This window comes from Tenebrio molitor, chromosome 6 (assembly GCF_963966145.1).
Source record: "Tenebrio molitor chromosome 6, icTenMoli1.1, whole genome shotgun sequence".
Lineage (NCBI taxonomy): Eukaryota > Metazoa > Arthropoda > Insecta > Coleoptera > Tenebrionidae > Tenebrio > Tenebrio molitor.
Window position 1 is genome coordinate 3,416,665 of NC_091051.1, and position 22,319 is coordinate 3,438,983.

At 44.6% G+C, this 22,319-nt stretch overlaps 4 protein-coding genes and 1 long non-coding RNA gene across 18 annotated transcripts in view; 3 read left to right on the plus strand and 2 right to left on the minus strand.

Annotated features, from left to right (window-relative positions):
* LOC138132982 (YLP motif-containing protein 1-like) overlaps window positions 1-3,756 on the minus strand; it is a 34,168-nt gene extending 30,412 nt beyond the window's left edge. For 4 of the 6 annotated variants that reach the window (XR_011160234.1, XR_011160233.1, XM_069050745.1 and 1 more), the window contains exons 1-4: window positions 3,654-3,756; window positions 3,510-3,550; window positions 2,522-2,737; window positions 22-2,473 (exon numbers count right to left, since the gene is read on the minus strand). Coding sequence is in view for 4 of the 6 variants with exons in the window: in XM_069050745.1 (XP_068906846.1) it covers window positions 22-2,473; window positions 2,522-2,734 (2,665 nt within the window). In the remaining 2 variants the exon portion in view is untranslated. Of the gene's footprint in view, window positions 1-21; window positions 2,474-2,521; window positions 2,738-2,811; window positions 2,912-3,509; window positions 3,551-3,653 lie in introns of all 6 variants that reach the window. The other 2 variants (XM_069050746.1, XM_069050744.1) reach the window with 2 other exon arrangements.
* A 74-nt stretch (window positions 3,757-3,830) lies between these two features.
* On the plus strand, window positions 3,831-4,461 carry Grx5 (Glutaredoxin 5). Its single transcript, XM_069050771.1, has 2 exons — window positions 3,831-4,080; window positions 4,130-4,461. The coding sequence occupies exons 1-2, from the start codon at window positions 3,831-3,833 to the stop codon at window positions 4,315-4,317; spliced, it is 438 nt and encodes a 145-aa protein (XP_068906872.1). The 3' UTR covers window positions 4,318-4,461.
* Window positions 4,462-4,578: 117 nt separating this feature from the next.
* LeuRS (Leucyl-tRNA synthetase) lies at window positions 4,579-10,179 on the plus strand. The gene is made up of 10 exons (XM_069050748.1): window positions 4,579-4,722; window positions 4,771-5,196; window positions 5,249-5,655; window positions 5,709-5,934; window positions 6,059-6,418; window positions 6,474-7,405; window positions 8,815-9,088; window positions 9,140-9,394; window positions 9,442-9,883; window positions 9,929-10,179. Exons 1-10 carry the CDS (start codon window positions 4,720-4,722, stop codon window positions 10,132-10,134), a joined length of 3,531 nt encoding a protein of 1,176 aa, XP_068906849.1. The 5' UTR covers window positions 4,579-4,719; the 3' UTR covers window positions 10,135-10,179.
* Window positions 10,180-11,624: 1,445 nt separating this feature from the next.
* LOC138132998 (uncharacterized) overlaps window positions 11,625-22,319 on the plus strand; it is a 122,924-nt gene continuing 112,229 nt past the window's right edge. The window contains exons 1-2 of the long non-coding RNA XR_011160235.1: window positions 11,625-11,793; window positions 12,283-12,355. This is a non-coding gene — a long non-coding RNA (uncharacterized lncRNA). The remainder of the gene's footprint in view (window positions 11,794-12,282; window positions 12,356-22,319) is intronic.
* Window positions 15,044-22,319, minus strand: part of kek5 (kekkon 5) — a 175,287-nt gene continuing 168,011 nt past the window's right edge. For 8 of the 9 annotated variants that reach the window (XM_069050754.1, XM_069050752.1, XM_069050753.1 and 5 more), the window contains 2 exons: window positions 17,021-18,464; window positions 15,044-16,692 (listed from right to left, as the gene is read on the minus strand). In XM_069050754.1, coding sequence (XP_068906855.1) covers window positions 15,926-16,692; window positions 17,021-18,464 — 2,211 coding nt within the window. In that variant the 3' untranslated portion in view covers window positions 15,044-15,925. Of the gene's footprint in view, window positions 16,693-17,020; window positions 18,465-18,887; window positions 19,181-22,319 lie in introns of those variants that run through there. The other variant, XM_069050756.1, reaches the window with a different exon arrangement.

Below are 22,319 nucleotides of genomic sequence, written 5' to 3' on the forward strand. Positions count from 1 at the left end.
ATAACAAGTCGAAAAACCTACCGATTTTTGGAGGTTTGTGTTCGTAATCAATTACAGTTGCTGGTTGGAAGATGTTTTCTTTTTCGGGTGGCGCTGGAGGTGTCGGTTCTGGAACCACTGCAACTTCTTCGATTTTACTTTCTTGATAATTCTCCTCCTTCCACGGCTCTTCTACATCTTCGTCTTGTAGAGGTGCAACTGGAGGTTCTTCCTCATATTTCGGTGGCATTCTATCGTACGAGTAGTTATCGAAGCTCTCTTCGCATGGAGGACCTTGATCAAAATCTTCGAATTGTCCCTGATCATCGTCTCCAAAACCGAACTGTCCACTCTTGGGTGGTGCTCCTTTCGGTCCGAAATTTCGCTCGTTGTTCCAATTGTTGTTCCCGCGAGGGAAACGCTCCTCGGGTCTAAAATCGTTTCTTTGAGCTCCGAATCTGTCTTCGCTGGGGAATCGTTCTTGATTCGAACCAAATCTGTCCTGATTCGGTCCGAATCTGTCTTGACCGAATCGATTGTGATTCGGCCCGAATTTTTCCTGATTGGAACCGTACCTCCCCTGATTTGGTCCAAATCTGTTCTGATTCGTTCTAAATCTCTCCTGATTGGGTCCGAATCGATCTTGATTCGATTCGAACCTCTCCGGACCGAAGCGCTCTGGATTCGGCACAAATCTGTCTTGTCCAGGACCGAAACGTTCCTGATTCGGCCCGAACCTTTCTTGATTGGGTCCGAACCGTTCCTGATTCGGTCCAAACCGTTCTTGATTTGGCCCGAAACGTTCCTGATTCGGTCCAAACCGTTCCTGATTCGGTCCGAACCGTTCTTGATTCGGTCCGAACCGTTCTTGATTCGGTCCGAACCGCTCCTGATTCGGTCCAAACCGTTCCTGATTCGGCCCGAACCGTTCTTGATTCGGCCCGAACCGTTCCTGATTCGGGCCAAACCGCTCTGGATTCGGTCCGAGCCGTTCTTGATTCGGCCCGAACCTTTCTCCTCCAACCGGCGGAAATCTGTCGCCTTTGGGAGGAAATCTTTCAGAACTGTCTGGTCTGTTCCCAAAATTATTGAACTCATTTTCGGGGGCACCAAACCGTCCGCCTTTCCCGAATCCCCCGAACCTGTTCTGAAACTGGTTCTGTTCGAACTTCGGGTTTCGACCGAAACCCCCGTCGAATCTCATCTCTTGTTCGTTGTGAGCCATCGTGAAGCTACTCCTCGTCTGATCGTCGAAGTTATTGACGAGTTCTCTCTGATCGTGTGCTTCGCTGTGATTGGAATGCTCTCCGTAGCTCTGATTGGACTGTTCCTGATATGTGGGGTGCGGATTCATCTCCGGATTGCTGTTGTCCTTGATCCGCGACGTCGTATTCGTCAGATTGTCGTTGATTTTGGGATTTTGCGTTTGCGACACCATCGACAGCATGTTGAGAAGCTTCTGGTCGCCGAGAATTGTGTTAATCCCCTTTGAAATGGCATCGAAGTCGGGACCTCGTCTCTCTTTGTCCTCGCTGTCAATCACCACGACGTCGTCAGTGTCCTTCTTGGGCTTGGGGTCGTCTCTCACCAAGTCCAATCCAGGGATTCCCCCGCTAGTGTTAGGTTTTATAAAATCACCAACAGCTTCGTCCGGTTCAGGTACTGGTTTAGAATCTTTGAACTTCAAAGGTTCGTCGTTTAGATTCGGGGGCGGTTTGTTAAAGCTTGCGGAAGGTGTGGGCAAAAGACCGGTCTTGGGGGGAACATTTTGCCCTATTTTTGGGGGCGGTTGGTTGTACGTTTGTTGCGGCGAATTGTAACTCTGGTTCAAACCCTGCTGGGAAGACGGTCGACTCTTGTTGGGCGAATCCACGACCAACCCCAGCCTCTTCCTCTTCATTTGCTCTCTCCTCTCGAGCAACTGCGCCCTCCAACTCTCCCATTTCTTCTCGTACTCTCTGTACTGCTCCTTATCGGGGTGCTCGGCGTTCTGCTCTTTCCACTTGTTAAACTGCGCCTCCCACTCTGCGAACTGCTTGTCAAACTTCTTCTCCGCTTCCGACAACTCTTCGATGTTTTCCTTCGGCGGCGGCGGCCTCACCGGTTGCGGGGCCAAACTCGGCGGATGGTTCTGCCACCCCGGTTTGTTCATCATGGGTCGCTTCGGCTCTTGTTCGCCTCCGTGGTCGTAACTTCTCTTTTGTTGCGTCTCACCCCCATACCGGTAATTCTGATTCTGATTCTGCCAGTTCTGGTTCGGTTTTTGGTAGTGAACAGGTGGACGTTCGTTCGTTTTCGGCAGGGGAGCCGTGTTGTAACCGTGCTGCTGAGTCGGGGGCGGCGCCGTCGTGTACGATGGTATATTCGGGGGCGGGTCATCGATCGGTAGAGGCGGCTTAGCTTCTGTGGGGAGCGGCGGCGGGACGGCAACATTCGGTAAAGTTGTGGCGGGCTGTTGTGCAGCTTGAGCAAGAGCATTTATCGATTTCTGGTACTACAAACAAACGTCAAGGAGTGTCACCACAAAAACGCCAACAAATACCTCAGCGCCGTACTGTTGGTGCCATTGTTGGTACTGCTGCTGCCACTGCGCCCACTGGTGCCAATTCTGCTGCTGCAGCTGCGCCCATTGGTCAGGAGTGTACTGTAAGCCTGGCGGTACCACAGCTGGCGCGGAATTTATCACCGGTGTGGCTGGATTCAGTACCGGAGGTACTGAAGGCTGCGCGTTGGATGACCACTGCGGCCACGACATCGCCTAAAATCACTCATTTTACCGGAAGCACCAGTACAAACTTACCAAAATACCAAAAATTACATGACTCAACCTACCTGGAGGGCAATTCCGTCGCAGAAAGTGATTCCTGCTCACTGATTTTTCTGCACTTATCAATTTTTATCAGATTTGCAATTAAACTGTCGGGGCAGTTCTCTATGAGACAAATTGATTAAACAAGAAAATTTCGCTGCTGCCCTGAATAGGAGCAAACCTTCTGAGCACATTCACACTCAAAAGAGTCTACACTAGTGTAGTTCTCACCAAGTAGAACAGTATGTAATTAAAAATATCAACAAAAAATTTCACCATGAAGAAGTTGTTTGCACTTTTGTAAAAATACACAAATCATGCTCAATATGTAATAATATTGAAAAACGTATAAAAAACGCATAATGTTCAGAAGGTTTCTTTGTACATAATCAACATTACAGTAAGAAACAAGGGTTTGTTAACCTTAAAAAAAATGGCATAAAAATGTCACGAATAATATAATTTCATCTTGCAGGTTCAATTTAACTCTTAATATTAGGAAAATAACAGTTTTTTCAAGTAATGTTGCTTTTTATCATAGGTCTTGTATTTGGTGGCACTGACCAGCACCAAGCTCCCATCCAATCAATACACAATTCAACATGAAAGGATAGTTGGTTGCAATAAAAACTCAATGAAAGAGATCAAACATCAACAAAATGTAATATTCTTAATAATTCAATTGCTATTTTCAAATAGATGTCCATAAACATGATCTTACCTCTGATTTCTTTCCAATAATCTACACGGTTGACATAGAGGCTAAAACAAAAGAAAAAAAACCGAATTGGTTGCGGCACTAATAACAAAACCACATTATGATAACGAAGCATAACAAACTGTTGATAACACGTGTGACAAATACCTGTAAGCTGGTCAGTTATTAATTTAAAAAATTCAATTAATTTTGCGGCTCACTACCATCACCTCCGTCTCATGTCAAACATTTACTGACATTGTTGCCAACGGAGACAAAGTCACTAAATTTGCAACTAGAATTCGAATAATCGTAGTGACGTTTGAGGTTAGAAATAAATTAAAAATGAATTTAAATATATTTTCGAAAACTAACAACTTAATAAAGTGCGCGGCCACTTTAGCGAGGTTTTACAGTGTAAAACCCACCGAAGAAATAAAACAATTGGTGGGTAACAACAAAGTGGTGGTTTTTATGAAAGGGGTCCCTGAACAGCCCCGCTGTGGTTTTAGCAACGCTGTCGTGCAGATTTTAAGAATGCACGGGGTTCCGTACGATGCTCACGACGTTTTGGCCGATGAATCGTTGCGACAAGGTGATTATAACGGTGCGATAAAAAAAATTGTAGCATGACCCGAATGTAGGTATCAAGGAATTTTCCAATTGGCCCACGATTCCGCAAGTTTTTATCAACGGCGAGTTTGTCGGGGGCTGTGACATCATGCTGCAGATGCACCAATCGGGCGATCTTATCGAGGAATTGGAAAAAGCCGGTATTAAAAGCGCGCTTTTGGTGAAAAAAGAGCAAGAGGATGAGAAGAAATCTACTTAAAAATTAGTATGGTTAAGTTTTTCAGGTCTGATGACTGAGAGATTGTCAGATTTTAAGTACTGATTGTAAATAATAGTTGTTTGTTGTTTAAGGGGGCAATTTGTGTAGCTTCCCAGTTGTGTTAAATAAATCTAACAAAGAAATGATCATTTTTTCATAACCTCAAAATGTCAAAGAGCCGAAAAAATGTTACAAATTCAAACTACACGTTGCGTTAATGTAGTCGTTACTAATTTGAATACTTTAACTGCCGACAAAGCGGTTTTTGCCTGAAATTTAACAACCGGAGTTAGTATTGCATCAGCTCGGAAAAAAAGTGGGGTTATGCAATTCATGTGTTTCGCGTATGTCAACGTGTTCCAGTTGGAAGTGAGAAGTTTTTAGATAAATAAGTTATATAAAATGGTAAGTTATTTAATATTTAACAGGACGGTTCTAAGTACCGTTACTTAGGTCACAATTGAGCGTAAAGGCACGTTCAAAGTCGAATACTTGCAAAAAATCGAACGCGAAGTGCAGGAGCAATGGAAACGAGAAAAACTGCACGAAATCGACGCTCCTCCTCAACCGCGACGCTCCGAAGACGAGAAATTCCTATGCACGTTCCCGTTTCCCTACATGAACGGCCGCCTCCACCTAGGCCACAGTTTTTCTCTATCGAAAGCAGAATTCGCTGTTCGATACCAGAGACTCAAAGGTAAACGAGCGCTGTTTCCTTTGGGGTTTCACTGCACCGGGATGCCCATCAAAGCCTGCGCTGACAAGCTGAAACGCGAGATGGAACTGTTCGGGTACCCTCCCAAATTTCCAGAGGAGGAAGAGACCAAGGTCGAGGAGGTCGACGACGTCGTTCCTAGGGACAAGAGCAAAGGAAAAAAAGTACGATTTGTACGGCGAAATGCCGACTTTTTTATATTCGCGTTTTTACTAGAGCAAAGCCGTCGCGAAAGCCGGGACCGCCAAATACCAATGGCAGATCATGTACAGCTTGGGCATGAACGACGAAGAGATCAAGAAATTCGCGGACGCCGATTACTGGCTGGACTATTTCCCGCCGCTGGCCGTCCAAGACTTGGATCGACTCGGCGTCCACATCGACTGGCGCCGCACGTTCATCACCACCGACGTGAACCCCTTTTACGATTCTTTCGTCCGGTGGCAGTTTCTGCGTTTGAAGGAGCGCAACAAGATCAAGTTCGGGAAGCGATACACCATATACTCGCCGCGGGACGGCCAACCCTGCATGGACCACGACCGGGCCACGGGCGAAGGGGTGGGCCCCCAAGAGTACACTTTGATCAAGATTAAGCTGCTCAAGCCGTACCCCCCAAAGCTGAGGTGGAAAGTCGAGACCGTGTTCAATTCTTGGCTAAAGTGTATTTTTATTTTAGCAAAGTCGGCGACAAACCGGTTTATCTGGTCGCGGCGACTCTCAGACCGGAAACAATGTACGGTCAGACCAACTGTTGGGTCAGACCTGACATGCGGTACGTCGCAGTACCGACGAAGTCTGGAGAGGTTTTTGTTTGTACCGCAAGAGCCGCCAAGAATATGAGTTTTCAGGGATTCACCCAAGCGGACGGGAAGTTCGACGTTCTTGTAGAGCTTACAGGACAGGTAAAATGCGTTAATTTGATTTTCTGGTACTTTTCCGGGATTATCTCACGTTTATTGAGTAATCCGAGATAATAAAATTTTGCGTATCAGTTTATCTCTCCTCTAAATCAATCACTTTCGGTAGGATCTATTGGGTTGCGGTCTCAAGGCCCCCATGTCTGTCTACGACAAGATCTACGCCCTTCCTATGCTCACCATCAAGGAGGATAAAGGCACGGGTGTGGTCACAAGCGTCCCTTCGGACTCCCCCGACGATTACGCCGCCCTCGTCGACTTAAAAAAGAAGCAACCCTTCAGGGAAAAGTACGGGATTAAAGACGAGATGGTACTGCCTTTCGATCCGGTACCGATACTCGAACTACCAGGTTTTGGCAATCTTGCAGCGGTGACTGTTTGCGAGAAGTTAAAAATCCAGAGTCAAAATGACAAGGAGAAGCTGCTCGAAGCCAAGGAGATGGTGTACTTGAAGGGGTTCTACGACGGGGTGAATAATTATTTTTTATGAAGGTAGCGGAGAAACCTAATCGGGGGTGTTACAGGTGATGATCGTGGGCGAGTTCAAGGGTAAAAAAATTCAAGATATCAAGAAACCTCTTCAGAAGATTTTGATCGACAAGAACGAAGCCGTAGTCTACTACGAACCGGAGAAGACGATAATTTCCAGATCGGGTGACGAGTGCGTGGTGGCCTTGTGCGACCAGTGGTTCGTGGATTACGGCGAAGAGTCTTGGAAGAAGGTGGCCCACCAGGTGCTGGACCAGATGAACACTTACCACGACGAAGTCAGGAAGAACTTCAAAGGTTGTCTGGACTGGCTGCACGAATACGCCTGTTCCAGGACGTACGGCCTCGGCACCAAACTCCCGTGGGACGAGCAATGGCTCATCGAGTCCCTCTCCGACTCCACCATCTACAACGCCTACTACACCGTGGCGCATTTCCTCCAGGGCGGTACGTTCCGCGCCAACGGGCCCAACGCTCTCGGCATAAAACCCGAACAAATGACTCCCGAAGTGTGGGACTACGTGTTCTTCAAGAACGCCCCATTTCCCGCCAAGTGCGCCATCAAAAGAGAGTCCCTCGACAAGATGAAGCGCGAGTTCGAGTTTTGGTACCCGGTGGACGTGAGAGTCTCCGGGAAGGATCTCGTCCAGAACCATCTCACCTACTACATCTACAATCATTGCGCGATTTGGCCCCAAGAGAGGAGCAAGTGGCCGAGAGGAGTCCGAGCCAACGGTCATCTCATGTTGAACTCCGCCAAGATGTCCAAGTCGGACGGGAATTTCTTGACGCTCAGTGAAGCCGTGGAGAAGTTCAGCGCTGACGGCACCAGATTGTGTCTGGCTGACGCTGGAGATTCCGTCGAGGATGCCAATTTCGTCGAGAGCATGGCCGACGCGGGGATCCTGCGACTGTACACCTTCATCGAGTGGGTCAAGGAGGTGTTGGAGAACAAACACACTCTCAGGTAGGTTCAGACCCGAATGCATATTTAAAAAGGTCCGATTAGGTAATTAGATAGTTGAGTAATCGGATTTATTGGACAGGAGAGTGAAGGAAATAATTTTTTAAGACGTCCGGTTTGATTGATTAAAATGAGTCGAAATAAAGTGGCGTTTTGTCGTTGCGACGGGACCCCAATATTTTTCATTAGCGTAATTCAATGGGAGAAATTTTGTCAGGTCACATTTTATTAAAATATTGGGTTCCTGTTTTTATTGATCTCACCATGCGTAAAGATCGATCGGAAGTATCAAAAAATTATGCAAAAGCGATAAAAATCGGTAAGGTTGTATAATTTGTCAAAAAAAGATTCAAATGAACGCGTATTTTGACGGATTGTGGAAGTGCGGCAACGTTGCTGAGCAAGAGAAACGAATAATAATGAAATTTTTTACAGCAGACTTACCTTATGAGCTCTCTTTTTGTTTGTGTTCTTCTCATTTACAGGTAGTCGGTGAAAATGAAAAATGTAACAGCTTTGTTATAAGATGAGGTGGTCGCAACAAACTTCAAATGATACACATGACGTTTCTGTGCACGGCTGCCAACCTACGAAAAGTGTTGCAGTCACAATGAAAAAACCTTTCCAGAGAGTTTGGAATTTAAATAACATTTTATTAATCTGCACCAAGAAATGATGTTGAGCATTTTTGTTTTGTTTCTCCATCGTCGTTCTAATGGTGACAGATTTCTTGTCGAAATGCACGTCATCTTTGGTATATTTGATGTGAGGGAATCAATAAAAAAAATCTTGAAAAAATACTTTATTGCGTTGGATATTGCTATATAAATGTTTCTTGCGTCCTAGTTGGGTGTCAAAATTCACCTTACAATACATAATACATGGCGTAATTATACTATACTAAAGATAAATTGACGCGATTACTTGGTTGCCTAAAAACGAGGGTTCTTAGAATGATGTAATTTAGAGTTGAATCATTTTAACACGTAATTAAAACGAAATCATTCCACAACGCATTTACAAATCCAGAAGAGGCGGCAAGTCTATGCGTGTTGCATAAATCACAGCTGACTATTACGTAAGAAATAATAACGCTGTGCAATTCTGGCTATCATTTGTGTGATTTATACGTAAGTTTGGCACATAGTGGTGCGCAGATATGTAACAGTTCCGAATTTGAGGTACATTTTTCGAAGCTTGTATGTCCGATACATTCTTAAACGGGAGAATGATTTTATCGGGTGTAAAGCGGGTAAAAAATAAAAAGTATGGGTTTTATTGCGCGGCATCAGGGTCCTCTTTAAATTCTATAATTTTTGCACTGGATGGCTGTCATAAAAACGCACGAGGGGGCGAATTCCTAGTTTGCCGTTTAAATGCATCACGAAACATTAAAGAATTGTTTGGCGCAGAACCGGGCCGAGCGACACGTTCAACGATGAGGTGTTCCAGAGCGAAATCAACCTAAAAATAAAAGAAACCGACGAATTCTACGGAAAGATGTTGTTCAAGGAGGCCCTCAGGACCGGCTTCTTCGAGCTACAATCGGTCAGGGACAAATACAGAGAGTTGTGCCTGGACGGGATGCACGCGGACCTGATCGTTCGTTTCGTGGAGGTCCAGGCGATCCTGCTCGCCCCCATTTGTCCGCACGTGTCGGAGCAAGTGTGGAAATTGCTGGGAAAAGTAGGTCCGATCGGTCAGACCCGGCGGTAATAACTCGGTGATTTCCCCCAGACGAGCAGCATCTTCAAAGCGACGTGGCCGCAAGTGGGACAAATCGACGAGATCAAGATCAAATCGTCGGAATATCTCATGGAGACGGCCCATTCGTTCCGGGTGTACCTGAAGACCCACCTGCAAGGGGTCAAGTCCAAGGCGAACCCCAACCCGCCGCCGGTCCCCAAACCCGACGTGCTCAACATCTGGGTGGCCAAGACGTTCCCCGCGTGGCAGAGTTGCATCCTGACCGCGCTCAAGACGCACCACGAGGTGAGACCCGCAGCTGCCGGGGCCGCTGAGAAAACGAGTCATTTCAGAAAAGCGAAACGCTCCCGGACAACAAGGTCCTGGCGACGGAGTTCGGCTCCAAGCCCGAGCTGAAGAAGTACGCGAAGCGCGTCATGCCATTCGTGCAAGCCACCCGCGAGAAGGTCAACCAGCTGGGGCCGAAAGCGTTGGCGCTCACTCTCGAGTTCGACGAGGCCCAGGTCTTGAAGGACAACAGCGTCTACCTGGCCAATACTCTCAACGTGGACGAGGTGGTGGTGAGGTACACGGACGACGAAGCGGCCGAAGAGAAGATGAAGGAGTGCTGTCCGGGCGCGCCGTTCGTCCAGTTCGCGACCAAGCCGGGAGTCAAGGTGGAGTTCTTGAATCCGGTGCCCAATTCCGGGCTCTTCTCCCAAACGGTGGTGGTCAGCGACGGGGACACCTACGAGAGGGTGGTGCAGAAACTGACCAAGGACGTCAAGATTAAAAGTGAGATCAAAGCGAGGGGAGGTTTTCGGTAAAAGTGTCTTGCAGGTGTCCAGTCGGTGCAGCTGTGGCGCTTCGAGGACCCCGTTTTGGGCGACAGGAAAATCCCGATTTTCCAGGAGCCGACCAAGGGCAAAGTGCTGGTAGAGCCCGGGAGCAGGTTCAAGGTGGACATGGCCGCGAAGAAGGTGTCGGTGGTGACAGGATCAAAAGTATTGGAACTCGGCAGTTCCGTTATTTATTTGGTAGATTAACTTTCAGAGAATTTCTTAATTTATTTCAATAAAGTTTCCACTCTGGTTTGTGTTTCATTTCGCCCATTTAGTGCTCCACGTTTTGCCAAATTAAATTTCGGAGTGATTATTTTTTGGTATTAATTTATTTTGGAGCAGAGTTTGCATCCATTAAGTCTAGTGTTTCATTACTGTGTCTCTTCAAGGGTTATTATGGAACGTCACGCGAGTCTTACCATGGCTCGGGTGAGTGTTGTATTTATATTAATTACTCTGGGGATGGGTGCGTTCCCGAGTTGTCCGCTTTTAGATGTCATTATGCTAGTGGTTATTTACAGAACGGGTTCACAATAGAAATTTTAATACGATGTCGAGTTGAAATGGTTATGTAGATTTTGGTAAATTCAAGTTGCACTCCTGAATGAAATAATAATGCGATATCGCTTTAGTAGCTTTGAGGGCGACCCTCTTGTGACTCAAGGGTGACTTACATTGTTCTCCCAACTCATTTTTTTTAAATTAATTTGAATTATTAAGGCACTTCTTTATGCCGATTTTTCAAAAAAAACCCCTATTGTTTACTCGATGAATCGAGTTTGATGTCTACACGAGTTTCATTATGGGTTAACAAATCAAAACAAGTCAACAATAGACTGTTAGTACATTGTTTGCTTTAGTTATAACCAAATATGATGGATAATTCAGTTTTTGTTGTTTAATACCGGCTTGGATATTGCGCCGCCACCGCAACTTCCACTCGTCCATAACGCACAAACACGTCTAATTAATATTTTTAAATTTTGCGCAAAATCGAACCGCCACTTCGAGATGGATCTGGAAAAGTTTAAAATTAATTTCGCTCACGTTGAGCCCAACAGCCATATATGAAACTTTTATGTCTACACTAAAATCCGTTATAACGATTATTAAAGCGAAAGAAATAATGGCTCTTCCTGAGCTGGAAAATTTTTATGGGCGCTTAGCAGCGCCGCCGATCCAGATGAGCCACTTACTGATATATTTGTACCTGCAAAATGATGTTCCATTTTTCACTTTTTAAAATCTGATTCCGTCGTAATTCAGACCCATTTGCGCACGGGAAAGCGAAAACACTAAAAGGCTCGATATTGAAGTTCAAGGGGGCTCGCTTCCGTCGCGCCTGAAACGCGTTTACCTAAAGTTTTGTGACCCGCCTAATATTTCGCCAGAGAAATTTTGCACAAATCTGCTTCGTGGTGAGCTAGAGAATGAAATTTCGCCCCTCAAACAACAAATTTAAATTTAATTAGTTTTGACATTTCAGATTTGACACATCAGTGACGTACCTCGAAATAATAACGAAACTATTTTATTTATTAAACGTTAGACGCTGTTTAGTATAATAGCGTTTGCATTTACCTCATCATAAGTCTCCCAACTAGTGCACATTTAAAATTTAAATTATTGATTATTACGTTTTCTTTTTTTGTTGTCGAAAAAGTTATTATTGAACCCCAATGAGGACGCATCTGTGTCGGTAATTAACTTACAGGAATCTGTTTAATCGACGAAGGTACCTTTTTGAAAAATGTTTGCTTTAAAATCGCTCCGATTCAATATTCCTATTATTTGTTTATTTAACTACTTTTCACTTTATCGAATGCTGTTTCTAAGAGTCCGGACAGTGAGTGTGCCAGTGTGGTGAGTATTTTCGCGATACTTGAATATTAAATCAGAATTGAAAATGTAATGACATTTTCCTTGTTACCGAAATGAAGTCGTCACGTAAAGTTACAAAATTTGAATAAAACAGGTGAAATGGAATCGTTTGCCTCATAAAATAGATTTCGCTCTAACATTTAAAAGAATCAGTCTGGCATCAACACTTGCTACGGAGTTTTTGCAAACATTTCAAAATAGATGTTGCGAAGGTCCGTAAATTAAGGGTACACTTTATTCCAACTTTAAGTTCGCATCTTTCAAAAATAATAATTATTATAATTAGATACCTATTCTTAATATGGTTAGAAGTTTCTAGAAACTATCCACAGCCGACTACGATTCTCTCTCAGTTTGATCGCAGCGGCTCAAGTTGAATTATTTGAAACAAAACAATACCGAGTTGTCACGTGGTCGAACTTATCTGTCATAATTTAGGAGTGAGTTTTTGACAATAGTTTTTTCTTGCAGAAGGTGATGTAAGTGTTGAAGTGCATTTTGTCGGTGAAGTACTTGGAGCGGGAATGGCTGGCTAAGTAAGAAGGTAGGTGATTTTTTCTTAATTTTGAAAAAAACGTGATATCGGAAAGAATAAAAATGGGAGAGCTATTTTTCACGGGGTTATTGAAAGGTGGCACTGTCGCGCCGGGTGCCGAACGACAGGTCAATGGGGGCCGTAAATTGTGGATTAATCTCGTAAAATCTTGAATGAAAAAAGTGAAACGTTCACAGTACATTAAAAATTCAATTTCGAAAAATAACGTGCGGCCATTAATAACGCGTAGGAGTGAAGCGCGAAATAAATCAATTGCCATTATGCCGGTTAAATTCGCACATTAAGAGGAACATCCATCTTTTCAGCGAACAGATCGAGTTGCTTACACACTAAAACCGTCGAAATGCCCTCCATGTCCTCATTTGAATAGAATAATTTGATCTCCGCGAAGAAAGACGTACTAAAATGAATTCCATTAGTGTTAATAGGACTTTTTATCGCACTATTTTTCGTGTCGACCGAGGCCGGCACCGACAGCTAATGCAATTGCATAAATAACCGCCTTCCCTTTAATGGGTTAACTTTTAATTAACGTGCTTATTGCGGGGAGATTCTCGCCGACGGTCTAAGAAAATTCCCGACCCTCCAGGCGCCAGACGGGGTCCACGTGGGACCGAGGACTCGCCCAAATCGCATTTAACACATAAATTGGAAGTATTAGGGAAAAAATTAGACGGTCCCCCAGGAAGTGTCGTTTACGCGCAATTTGCTCAACTACTCGAATTAATTAAAAGCGGGGCTTAACTCCGCAATGCAATTAACAAGAATTTCCATTATTGCATTATCGAACTCCTTTTTTCTTGGCGCTTTTTACAACCTAAAACCATCATTTATTCTATCTAGTGCGGGACGCAGGGGGTGGCATTCAATTAATTATGTAACATTTCGTGCGCGGTAATCGGGCAATTTTCGTAATTGATAAATTACAACTGAGAACAATAAAATACGTTCGATTTCGACCGAATTCGGGAGATGGGAGTTTTTGGCCGAGCTAGAAGAAATTAGAAAAATTCTCTTCGCAAAAGGTTCCTATTGGAGTACATCCAAAAAAAAAAATTCACCTGGCTGTCTCAAAAAATTCTTAGACCAGTTAATTGTCACACGATTTGGTTCCAATTTAAATTGTTCCTCGTCATTTTCCTGATGAATTCGACGCAATTAGGATTCCGTTCAGTCTTAGTCGAGTTAGGGTGCTTTAAATTTGTCGATGAGCCACTATTTCTACCTCGTAGCTCTTAAAATGGCATCGTAAAGCGGAAAGGAATTTTTCTTATTCCACAGTTAAAGTCATCAAATAACTTAAATTTATTCCAGTTTCTCGAGCTGGGCTCTAGCGAAGTAATAGTTCAGCAGTAGGTCGTTATGAGATGTCGTGTGTTGCGAACGGAGGGGTGAGGTGAGAGAAACAAACTCTGGATATTTTGATGAAATTTTAATGTGTACATTACGTGAGTCGTCGGTCTTGTTAATTACGCTTCCTGTCCTGCGTTTAATAAATTTCATTGTCGACTTTGGCGTGGTCGAAAATGAATAAACGAATCGAATCGGTACGGTTCTGTGTTGGGCGCCATTTTCTCATCCAGGTGAAACGGAGAAGATGGGAAATTCGGGGAAAGCTTCCGTGTGACCTGGAGGATCGGGGCTTCTTTATTGAATAATTTAGAACGATGAAATATTGATAACTTCATTCTAGGCGAGCCGAAAGATTTGCGTCGGTGTCTTATCAGATGGCGGAGTGTTTTCGCAATTGCAATAAAAATAATTATCCCCTTTCAACTTTATTTCCTTTATCTGAACTGTTTTCCTTTTGTGTAAAAGCTTCATAATGAGATAACGTTGTGCCATAACGGGATATAATGGAACGGCCCGCGGCAACAGCTTGTTCATTTTTCCCCTATTACTGTGCTTAATGGTATTTGAAAGGCGGTGAATATTCTATTAATGTGCGAAAGAGAAAAATACAAATCTTTATTCGATTTATCCGGAACGGGATTAAAATGCTGATGGGGATTTTAGCAGGACCGACGCCGTTCCAGGAGGGTCAGTGATGGTTTGGAGTAATTCCGGGCGAGCGCCAGATGGAATTGTATTTTTATGACAATGGGGGTGTGCGACTTGATTAGGAACCGAGGGATGCACGCCTGCAATAAAATAACTCGTCCACATAAAAGTTAACTTGGGCGAATAATTTCGAGGCGGCGAAACACAGGTGAAATGTGGCACTTAAGCCGGCAACCCTAATATTAAAGTTTGGTGAAACCTCCTCGCTCGGATTGAGTTGTGCCCCGAATTACCAAAAACACCAACCCCCAAGGTCGTCGTCGACCGCTAAAAATTAACCGAAAATTGTTTTCACAACGCCACAGAAATTATTAAGTTGACGGTGAGTTGTGCGCAGACTCTTCTTCGGTCGTCGTGTTGCCGGATGTAGGGGGAGAATTGACTTCTTACGCACCTGACGTCGGTGTTTAGCTACGCCACTGATTGTATTTTGTGTAAATCAATACCTGGCAAGTTTTTCCCCGTCCGGTTGATTAATTTCCTGACATAACTGGCCAGCATGAGTGTGGGGTTAGATTTTTTTTTCTTGTTTTCATTAGGGCCAGGGTTCGTGATGAGTTATCGTCCATCGAGGTCAAGTCGGGGTCGTAGAGTTCGGGGATGAAGAGAGTCGACAACTGTAATATTCTTTTTATTGATCGTTTATGTTGACTTCGTTACATTTAGCTCTATATTTTAAAATGAATATACAGTACAGTCATAGAAAATATGTAATTATATACAATTTGATAGTACAATTAGTTCTGTAGTAGTTACAAGCGACGATTTGAAAAGTAGGGTACGTTCGGGTCTCTTATTAAAAAGTGAAACACCAAAAAGCAAGAACTATGAATGTATGTATGATCTCGAAGAGCGCGTTCACGTCGCCTGCGTGGTTCCATTATCTCGAGTCAATGTGGCGGTACATAATGACGCATAAACAATGATACTGTATGCAGGCTAATAAAGGCGCTACTGCCGTGAAAGCGCTCTTTACATCTGGCTGAACCTAACCGATTTGTAACTGTCAAAAGATCACAGTTCATCCACTACAACAATTTCGGAGAAATTTCGCTGCCGAGACGATAGAGATAGCGCGCATCAAGCTCTTGTTTATCTAAATTAATAATACTGTTGCGGTGCCATCAATCACAGCGCTGTTTGTCTTAGTTCATCCGTTATGCACAAACGGTTTGAGATCATAACTTTCGTAGCTGCGACGGACACTCCCCGGCCTCTCTATCGACGCTCGCATTTTTCGAAAATAAAAAACAAGCTACGACACACGCACTCATGGAAGCCCGTAGGAAACACACATCAAGGATCTCGAAGCACTATTAATTTACACCATAGCTATAGAAATTTGAATCGATTTCGTCGTAAGGCACAATCAAATTTAAATCTTAACGTACATGTTCATATTAGTAAACCCTGTGTCCAGACTCTTGGTCCGCACCCCTCTCTAGCACCACTATTTCAACAAGTCACCAGTGCTGCGAGCACCAGTTTCAGCCATTCTCACACTTCCGTCCCGTCTTCTCCCTCGTCTTCGAAAAGCGGACCCGTCGAGGTCCTCTTCTTGGGCTTGGGCGGAGGCACCGGTGCTATCTTCACCTTACCATCGGGCATCGAGTTTCTCCTGTTTTCGGGGCTGCGCAACGCCTCCGCGTTCGCCTTTGCCCACTGGGTGCGGGACGGGGACAGCTTCGCCCCGTCCCTCGGCAAGGTGGTGGCCGTCGGGACCGACTCGTGTTCGGCAATGGGGTCGCAACTCGTCGGACTCATGGGGAACAAACGGATCGACTTGGGTGTGGTCGCTTCCCCTATTTTGTTGAGCGAGAGGGCCGAACTGCCGTCGACCGTGGTCCGTACTCCCAGATTGTCGTAGAGGGGTTCTTCGACGTCGGAAGAAGCTGCCGGGGTCTCGGTGCCGCTCCACCTCTGGCGCGGTCGTCGAGGTATCGTCACGTATCCCTGTCGGGGCACCCGGGCAGGCGGTCCCACGAACGGCGATTGCGATCTGGAGTAAGGAAGAGTTCTGTAGAGGCTGACGGACTCGTAGAGCGGACTGTGATTTGGCGATTGTGGACCGTGGTGTGCTGGTAAACGGGACGTGTCTGCTACCGTCGAAGCTGAACTACCTGCCGGGGAGACCTGGCACATACGTGGCGGGAAGGGAAGAAGATCTGGAGGGTAGGGGTGATTACCGCGGTAATCCGTGTCCAGCAGGTTCCTCCTGTAGGACTGGGTGTCGAAGTCGAACGAGCGCGATTCGTCGTCCCCTGCTACAAAACACACAAAAAAACCAAACAATAACAATCAAGTCGAAATGTCACTTCTAGAGTTTTTTTTTTAATACTTAATAATCTTGACGTCCCCCAGAGAGTATCGTATCCATCTGGATTTATTCGAGTTTCAGACGGCGTAATGACGTCAGGGGGAGAGAAAAACAAAGTTTGAGAGAAAAAAAGGCACAAATGTGACGCTAAAAGAGCGAAGTTATAGACAATTCAATTTGGGAAAACGCGGTGTGTATCCGAGTTGTATTGCTGGTTGCATCCAACTCCATTTGAAATGAACGTCTCGTATTATCTCTCGGAAATTCAGACTTACCGAAAACGGAATCGCTGTCTAGCAGGTTCTTCCTGATATCGCTGACCTCCGTTCCTCCGCTGTTAACCGAGGGCGGCACCGAACACACTCTGGGCGGCTTCATCACCGGATTAACGTCGGTAATTAACGCCTTCTCCATCTCGGGCTGGCCGTGATGCAAGTTTATGCATTCGTCGGACGACGTCTGCATCAGATCCCTTCGTTTCGAATTCATGCCGTGATTGTTACGCTTGCAGCAACAACAGATCAGTATCAGGATGACGACGAGGATGACTATGGCACCCACGCTCAGGGCTATTATCAGAGGTAAAGTAGCGCCGAGGGCCAAAGCACCACCGCCCCCGGCTCCCCCCGCACTCGACACGATCAAACTGACGTTCGTCTCGTCAACACCGCCGGGATTCTTGGCCACACACTTGTACTCCCCTTTGTCGCGGTAATTAACGTTAGTTATTGTCAAGTTGTTCCAAGTGTAGTCGCCCACTTTGCTCTTGGACGTGATGAACCGCTGGGTGTTCTGGCGGGGGTCTCTGTCGATGATCCTCCCGTTCGACACCCAGTCGACGTCGGGTTGGGGGTCGCCCCGGACGCGACAAGTCAGCGTCACGTTGCTGCTGGTGGCCTCGATGTGGGTGCTGGGCATGGGCTCCAGGATCTGGGGGATGCACGCGAAGATCACGTCGTCCCTCCACTGGCGGCCTTTCAACAGGGGAGGCTCGGCGCACTCGGTCCTCGTCGTTATCAGGTTCAAGACGATGCAGTTGTTCCGGAATTTTTCCAGGTGGCAGTCGCAGATCCAGTGATTCCCCTCCAGGTTGAGACTGCTGATTCTGGGGAGGTTCGTCAGGAAATCGGCAGACATCACCTTGAGTTGGTTGCGGGCGAAGTCCAGGTGGAGCAGGGCGGGCAACAGACTGAAGGCCGTGTCGTTGATGTATTCGATTTCGTTGTCGTTCAAGGTGATCTTTTGTAGATGAGTCAAATTGTAAAACAACCCGGCATCCAATCTCTTCAGATTGTTGTGGTTCAGGAGCAACACGCGCAACTTGAGATTTTCCCGGAACGTGGCGGGGGTCAAGTCTTGTATCGAATTCCTCGACAGATCCAATTCTATGAGCAAAGCTAGGCCCTTGAAGGCGGTGGCGTCGATCTTGGTAATGCTGCAGTTCTGGAAGTAGAGCTTGTGGATGTCCCTCAGTTCGGCGTTTATCAACACGTTCCTCCCCAATTGGTACAACGGATTATGGGAGAAGTCTATCTCGCGGATTTCCGAACTCAGATCGGTCGGCAATTCGTTCAAGTTAATGTTTGTGCAGTCCGCTTTCCTTTTCCCGTCCGACCACACACACCTGCACTTGTTGCATTTTCCCGTCCAGTCGTCGTTGTTGGCGGTGGCCGCACTCCAAATCGCCATCAGGAATATGATCCGGTATGCCATTTTCATCTGGAACAAGAGAGCCGCATTCATTAACCGCCCCAATTAAAAATTTATTTACCGTAGGTCTAAGTTATTTGCACCAGAGGCGTAGATACGAGCAATTTTAATTAAATATTTAGGGGAGGAAGCACCACCGCTCCGTGGTGCAGGAGCAAACTTTAAAATATTCCTTCCGATGCATTTAACATGGCGCAACGATCCCACACGTGTACCGCGGCAACAAAATCGTTTAAAAATTGGACGTCGATGTCATGTCCGGCGAAACATGAAAATGTATTTTTAGAAATGGCAACGGTCGTGACGGAACGTGTCGCTAGTTTTCTTCCGGCGACCACCTGGAAGGGATTAGATGAAGAACACGTCGTAGGGGAGAATGGGGTGTGAGCGCGCAGCGGGTCGTTCCGCCCCGTGAATAATAAACCTACTCACCACATCCGCATGGTCGCGGTACCATGCCAAGCGCAATATCCTTATCGATTTCTTAATAGTCCTGGGAAACTTTCCGGGTAGTGGAGGAAAATCAAATTTTATTCCGGAATACACCCCCGCCTAATTTATATTCCGAACTTTAATATAGGTCGTATATTAAAATCGGTTTGTTAGAGACATCCTTCCGGTTGATTTTGTATCATTCGAACGAAAGGAAAAATGGGGGAGAAGCTTTTGCCGAACACACGTTTTACAATAATTCACCATAAAATGCATTAAACCCGAGCACTGTGCATGAGATGACAATAAAACATGAAGCGAGCTGAATCACGAATTTACAACGTTGCCCGACTTGGCGGTGGTGGTACTTTCGACATTCCTTTCGCAGACGCCGCGCATTGTGCCGAAGAAGGTATCTCGACTGGATCACGTCAAAAGTAAATCGGCGATATTAATATTAAACAGCGACGTCGGAAATTTCCCAGCGTTCATTAATAATTTATTATTATTACTTAATAAATGGCGGAATATTTTGTCCTGTTTATTAGCAATTCGTTCTGTATATTTTCCTCGTTAAACATTGGATCGGTTCATTTTCAAGCGAGATACCTATGAAAGTTTAGTGCGCCTGTCTCGTTATCGCTCTCATTTTTGAAACTGTTATGGCAACGACGAACGAAACCATGTCTTTTTCTCGGATGGTATTTAGCGAACGCGAAGAGCTTAACGACCAATTTGACAACATCGCAAACTGGTTTACTGAGTCAAGCGTGCGTGTGTGGTGTTGGTCAGTGCTTGTCAAATTGCTGGATCATGCTTTGGTTTGTTTGAATTTTTCGATTTACAATTTTATCGATTCCTTCCACGTCGCGTAACGTCTTTTTTCAACCCAAGATGAAACAATTGTGTCGAAGAAAAATTCCAAGAATGCGGCTGATGAAAAAGTGACCGCCTTTGTACCGTTACCTTTACAGATAATGACAAAATTGCAGTTATCCTATTTTGTGTTGCGTATAAATTGCTTGGAAGTAATAATTATTGGGTCAAGGTTTTAACCTGGCGGTAGTTACCAAGTTATAAAAAAAATTCCTGCTCGACAATAAAACTAGAAAACAGTTTTCTTTGATGAGTTTTCTCAGAAGACTATCTTTTGTTTGTCTTTTTCTCGTCTAAGTGGTTTATTGACCGAAGTAAAGGTTGACGCTTTGTTTTAAAAATGTGGCGGATGCGCTCTTCCGGAATTTCTCTTAGGAACGGCGGATAGGGAATTTCTAGGGAAAAGTTGTGATGCAGTTTGTGCGACAATTTTATTTGAAATTATTTTATTTAAAAGAAAATTAGGTTGGATAAATAGTATCGTCTGTCTACGTGTTCACTCTAGATTATCTTACGCTTGTTTCATTCAACTATGTACTCGTAATTTTGTATTTTTAGCAAATGATCACATTTACCATTTCGATAAAATAAATTTGCCTCCGTTTGTGCGGTCGCAGATTATATCGGTGATATTTATTGCTCATAACGAGATTATTAGTGGTTTTAATCGGCGCAAAAATCGTCCGTCCGTGACTCTTTTCCGTTATTTTTTTTCCGGGTTGTATTCCGGATTAAACAGGCAAAATAGGCGATTAAAGTCGAGTCGTCTCGAAACCGTTGCAATCCTCCTGGTCGTGGCCAATCTGGGAAGATTCGTGCGGTGGCTTCGACCCGTAAAAAAACTTTTATAACGACCTTATCTATCTGTGTCCATGCACAGTGCCAAAGCAGCTAATTAAGTTAATTAACCGGCGCGGTCTGAAACAAAACTGAATGAAAGTGGGAAAGGAAATTTCATTTCGTCCCTTAATTGAGGAAATGTAGTAGCGATTTCCAGGGCCGTGATGAAATTTCACTTGTTTAAAAAACGGACGAGACCGGAAGGACGCCGTAAAAACTGAAAAACTAGTTTGTCCAAAAGAACGGTCGCCGCGGCGCTGTATCCAATTAAAAATTCAACGCCGAAGGAAATTTGTTTTTTTTTTTTTTTTTGGACCGTGCACCCAGAGTCGAGGATTAATTATTGAACACGTCGTTCCCGGTCGCAGAGACTCGATCACAACAACGGCTGACGGCGGAAATTGGCGATAATTACTTATTAATTAGCTTTGCAGATTTAATCGACCGTGCACGAAACAACAAATTAAAAACGACCGTCGCGCAACAAGTTGGAAATTCGGGCTTTTAAGTTTTAACCTTTAATAAGTGGAACGGTGATTAGCTGCGGATTTTCTGTCGGAGTCGGGATTACTGCGTTTTTTTTCCAACAGACGGCGATTATTATCCTGAATTCCTGAAATTGTGGCAAAATGGTGCACCGCGTGACGAAGGCTGATGGGTTCGCGGGGGCGATTATTTAATTTTTCCCTTTTTATTAGGGGTCCGGTTACGGTGATGGAAGCTTTCAGGCGGCGGCGTCGTCCTTTTAGGTTTACGTGCCGTAATGCGCCACGTAATGAAATATCCATATCACATAAGCTAACAACAGTACAGTAGACACACGAGGCTAATTCTAATTAGGATTAAATTAAATTCTGGGATTTCGTTGTGTTAACTATGTTCGAAGCGTGATGGCATGACTAACGCAGTTTTTATTGAATAACAGAGAGTCGACGTGGTTGTCTACTATGAAATTCAGTAATGGACAAAGTTACAAGGATTCTTGGACGGGACCGCATTAAAGACGAATTAAAAGCAACGTTAAATATTTATAAGAATTATTTCGGCCTGTCCAACTTTTTTTTCTCTATATAAAATATAGATACAACTTTACATGAGAATCGTATAAAAAAGTTTAATAAGTTCTTATCCAGTTTCCCGAAGAAAAATGAAATTTTAAATTGGGCATTAATTTATAATGGCGAAGCAGACGTCCGAAAGTTTGCACAAAAGCGAAATGCTCCTCTGGCTCTCCCTTTATGTTAATTAAATGCAATAACGCACGAAAATTTCGTTGCCGAAAAAGGCGGAAAGAAAGTGGCTTGGAAATTTGTGCGGTCGACGACAGTGCACTTTTAAATCGGAGAGAAAATCTTTTTTTTTGTGGAGGAGTACGACAATAAATCTCTCTTATGTGTTTTGGCCATTATTGGAAAAAAGATGAATTCGCGGGCAATCGTCGTACGTTAGCTTTCAGATACGGATATTGCTTCGGTGTTGGTTAAAACGTTGCTGTTGATATATTTTTCAATCCGAAATTTACTGCTGATTTTGTCTTTTGTCTGATACGCAGGAGAAATATCAACGTTTCCAATTTTTAGATAAATTTCAGGGAGCGACACACAAAATTACGAAATATTTTCTCTGGTAACATTGCACCGGATGAAAATGCACCAGTGTATTTTTTTCAACAAAATCCGATTCACCTTTACTCAATCAGGCTGGTGGCGATATATC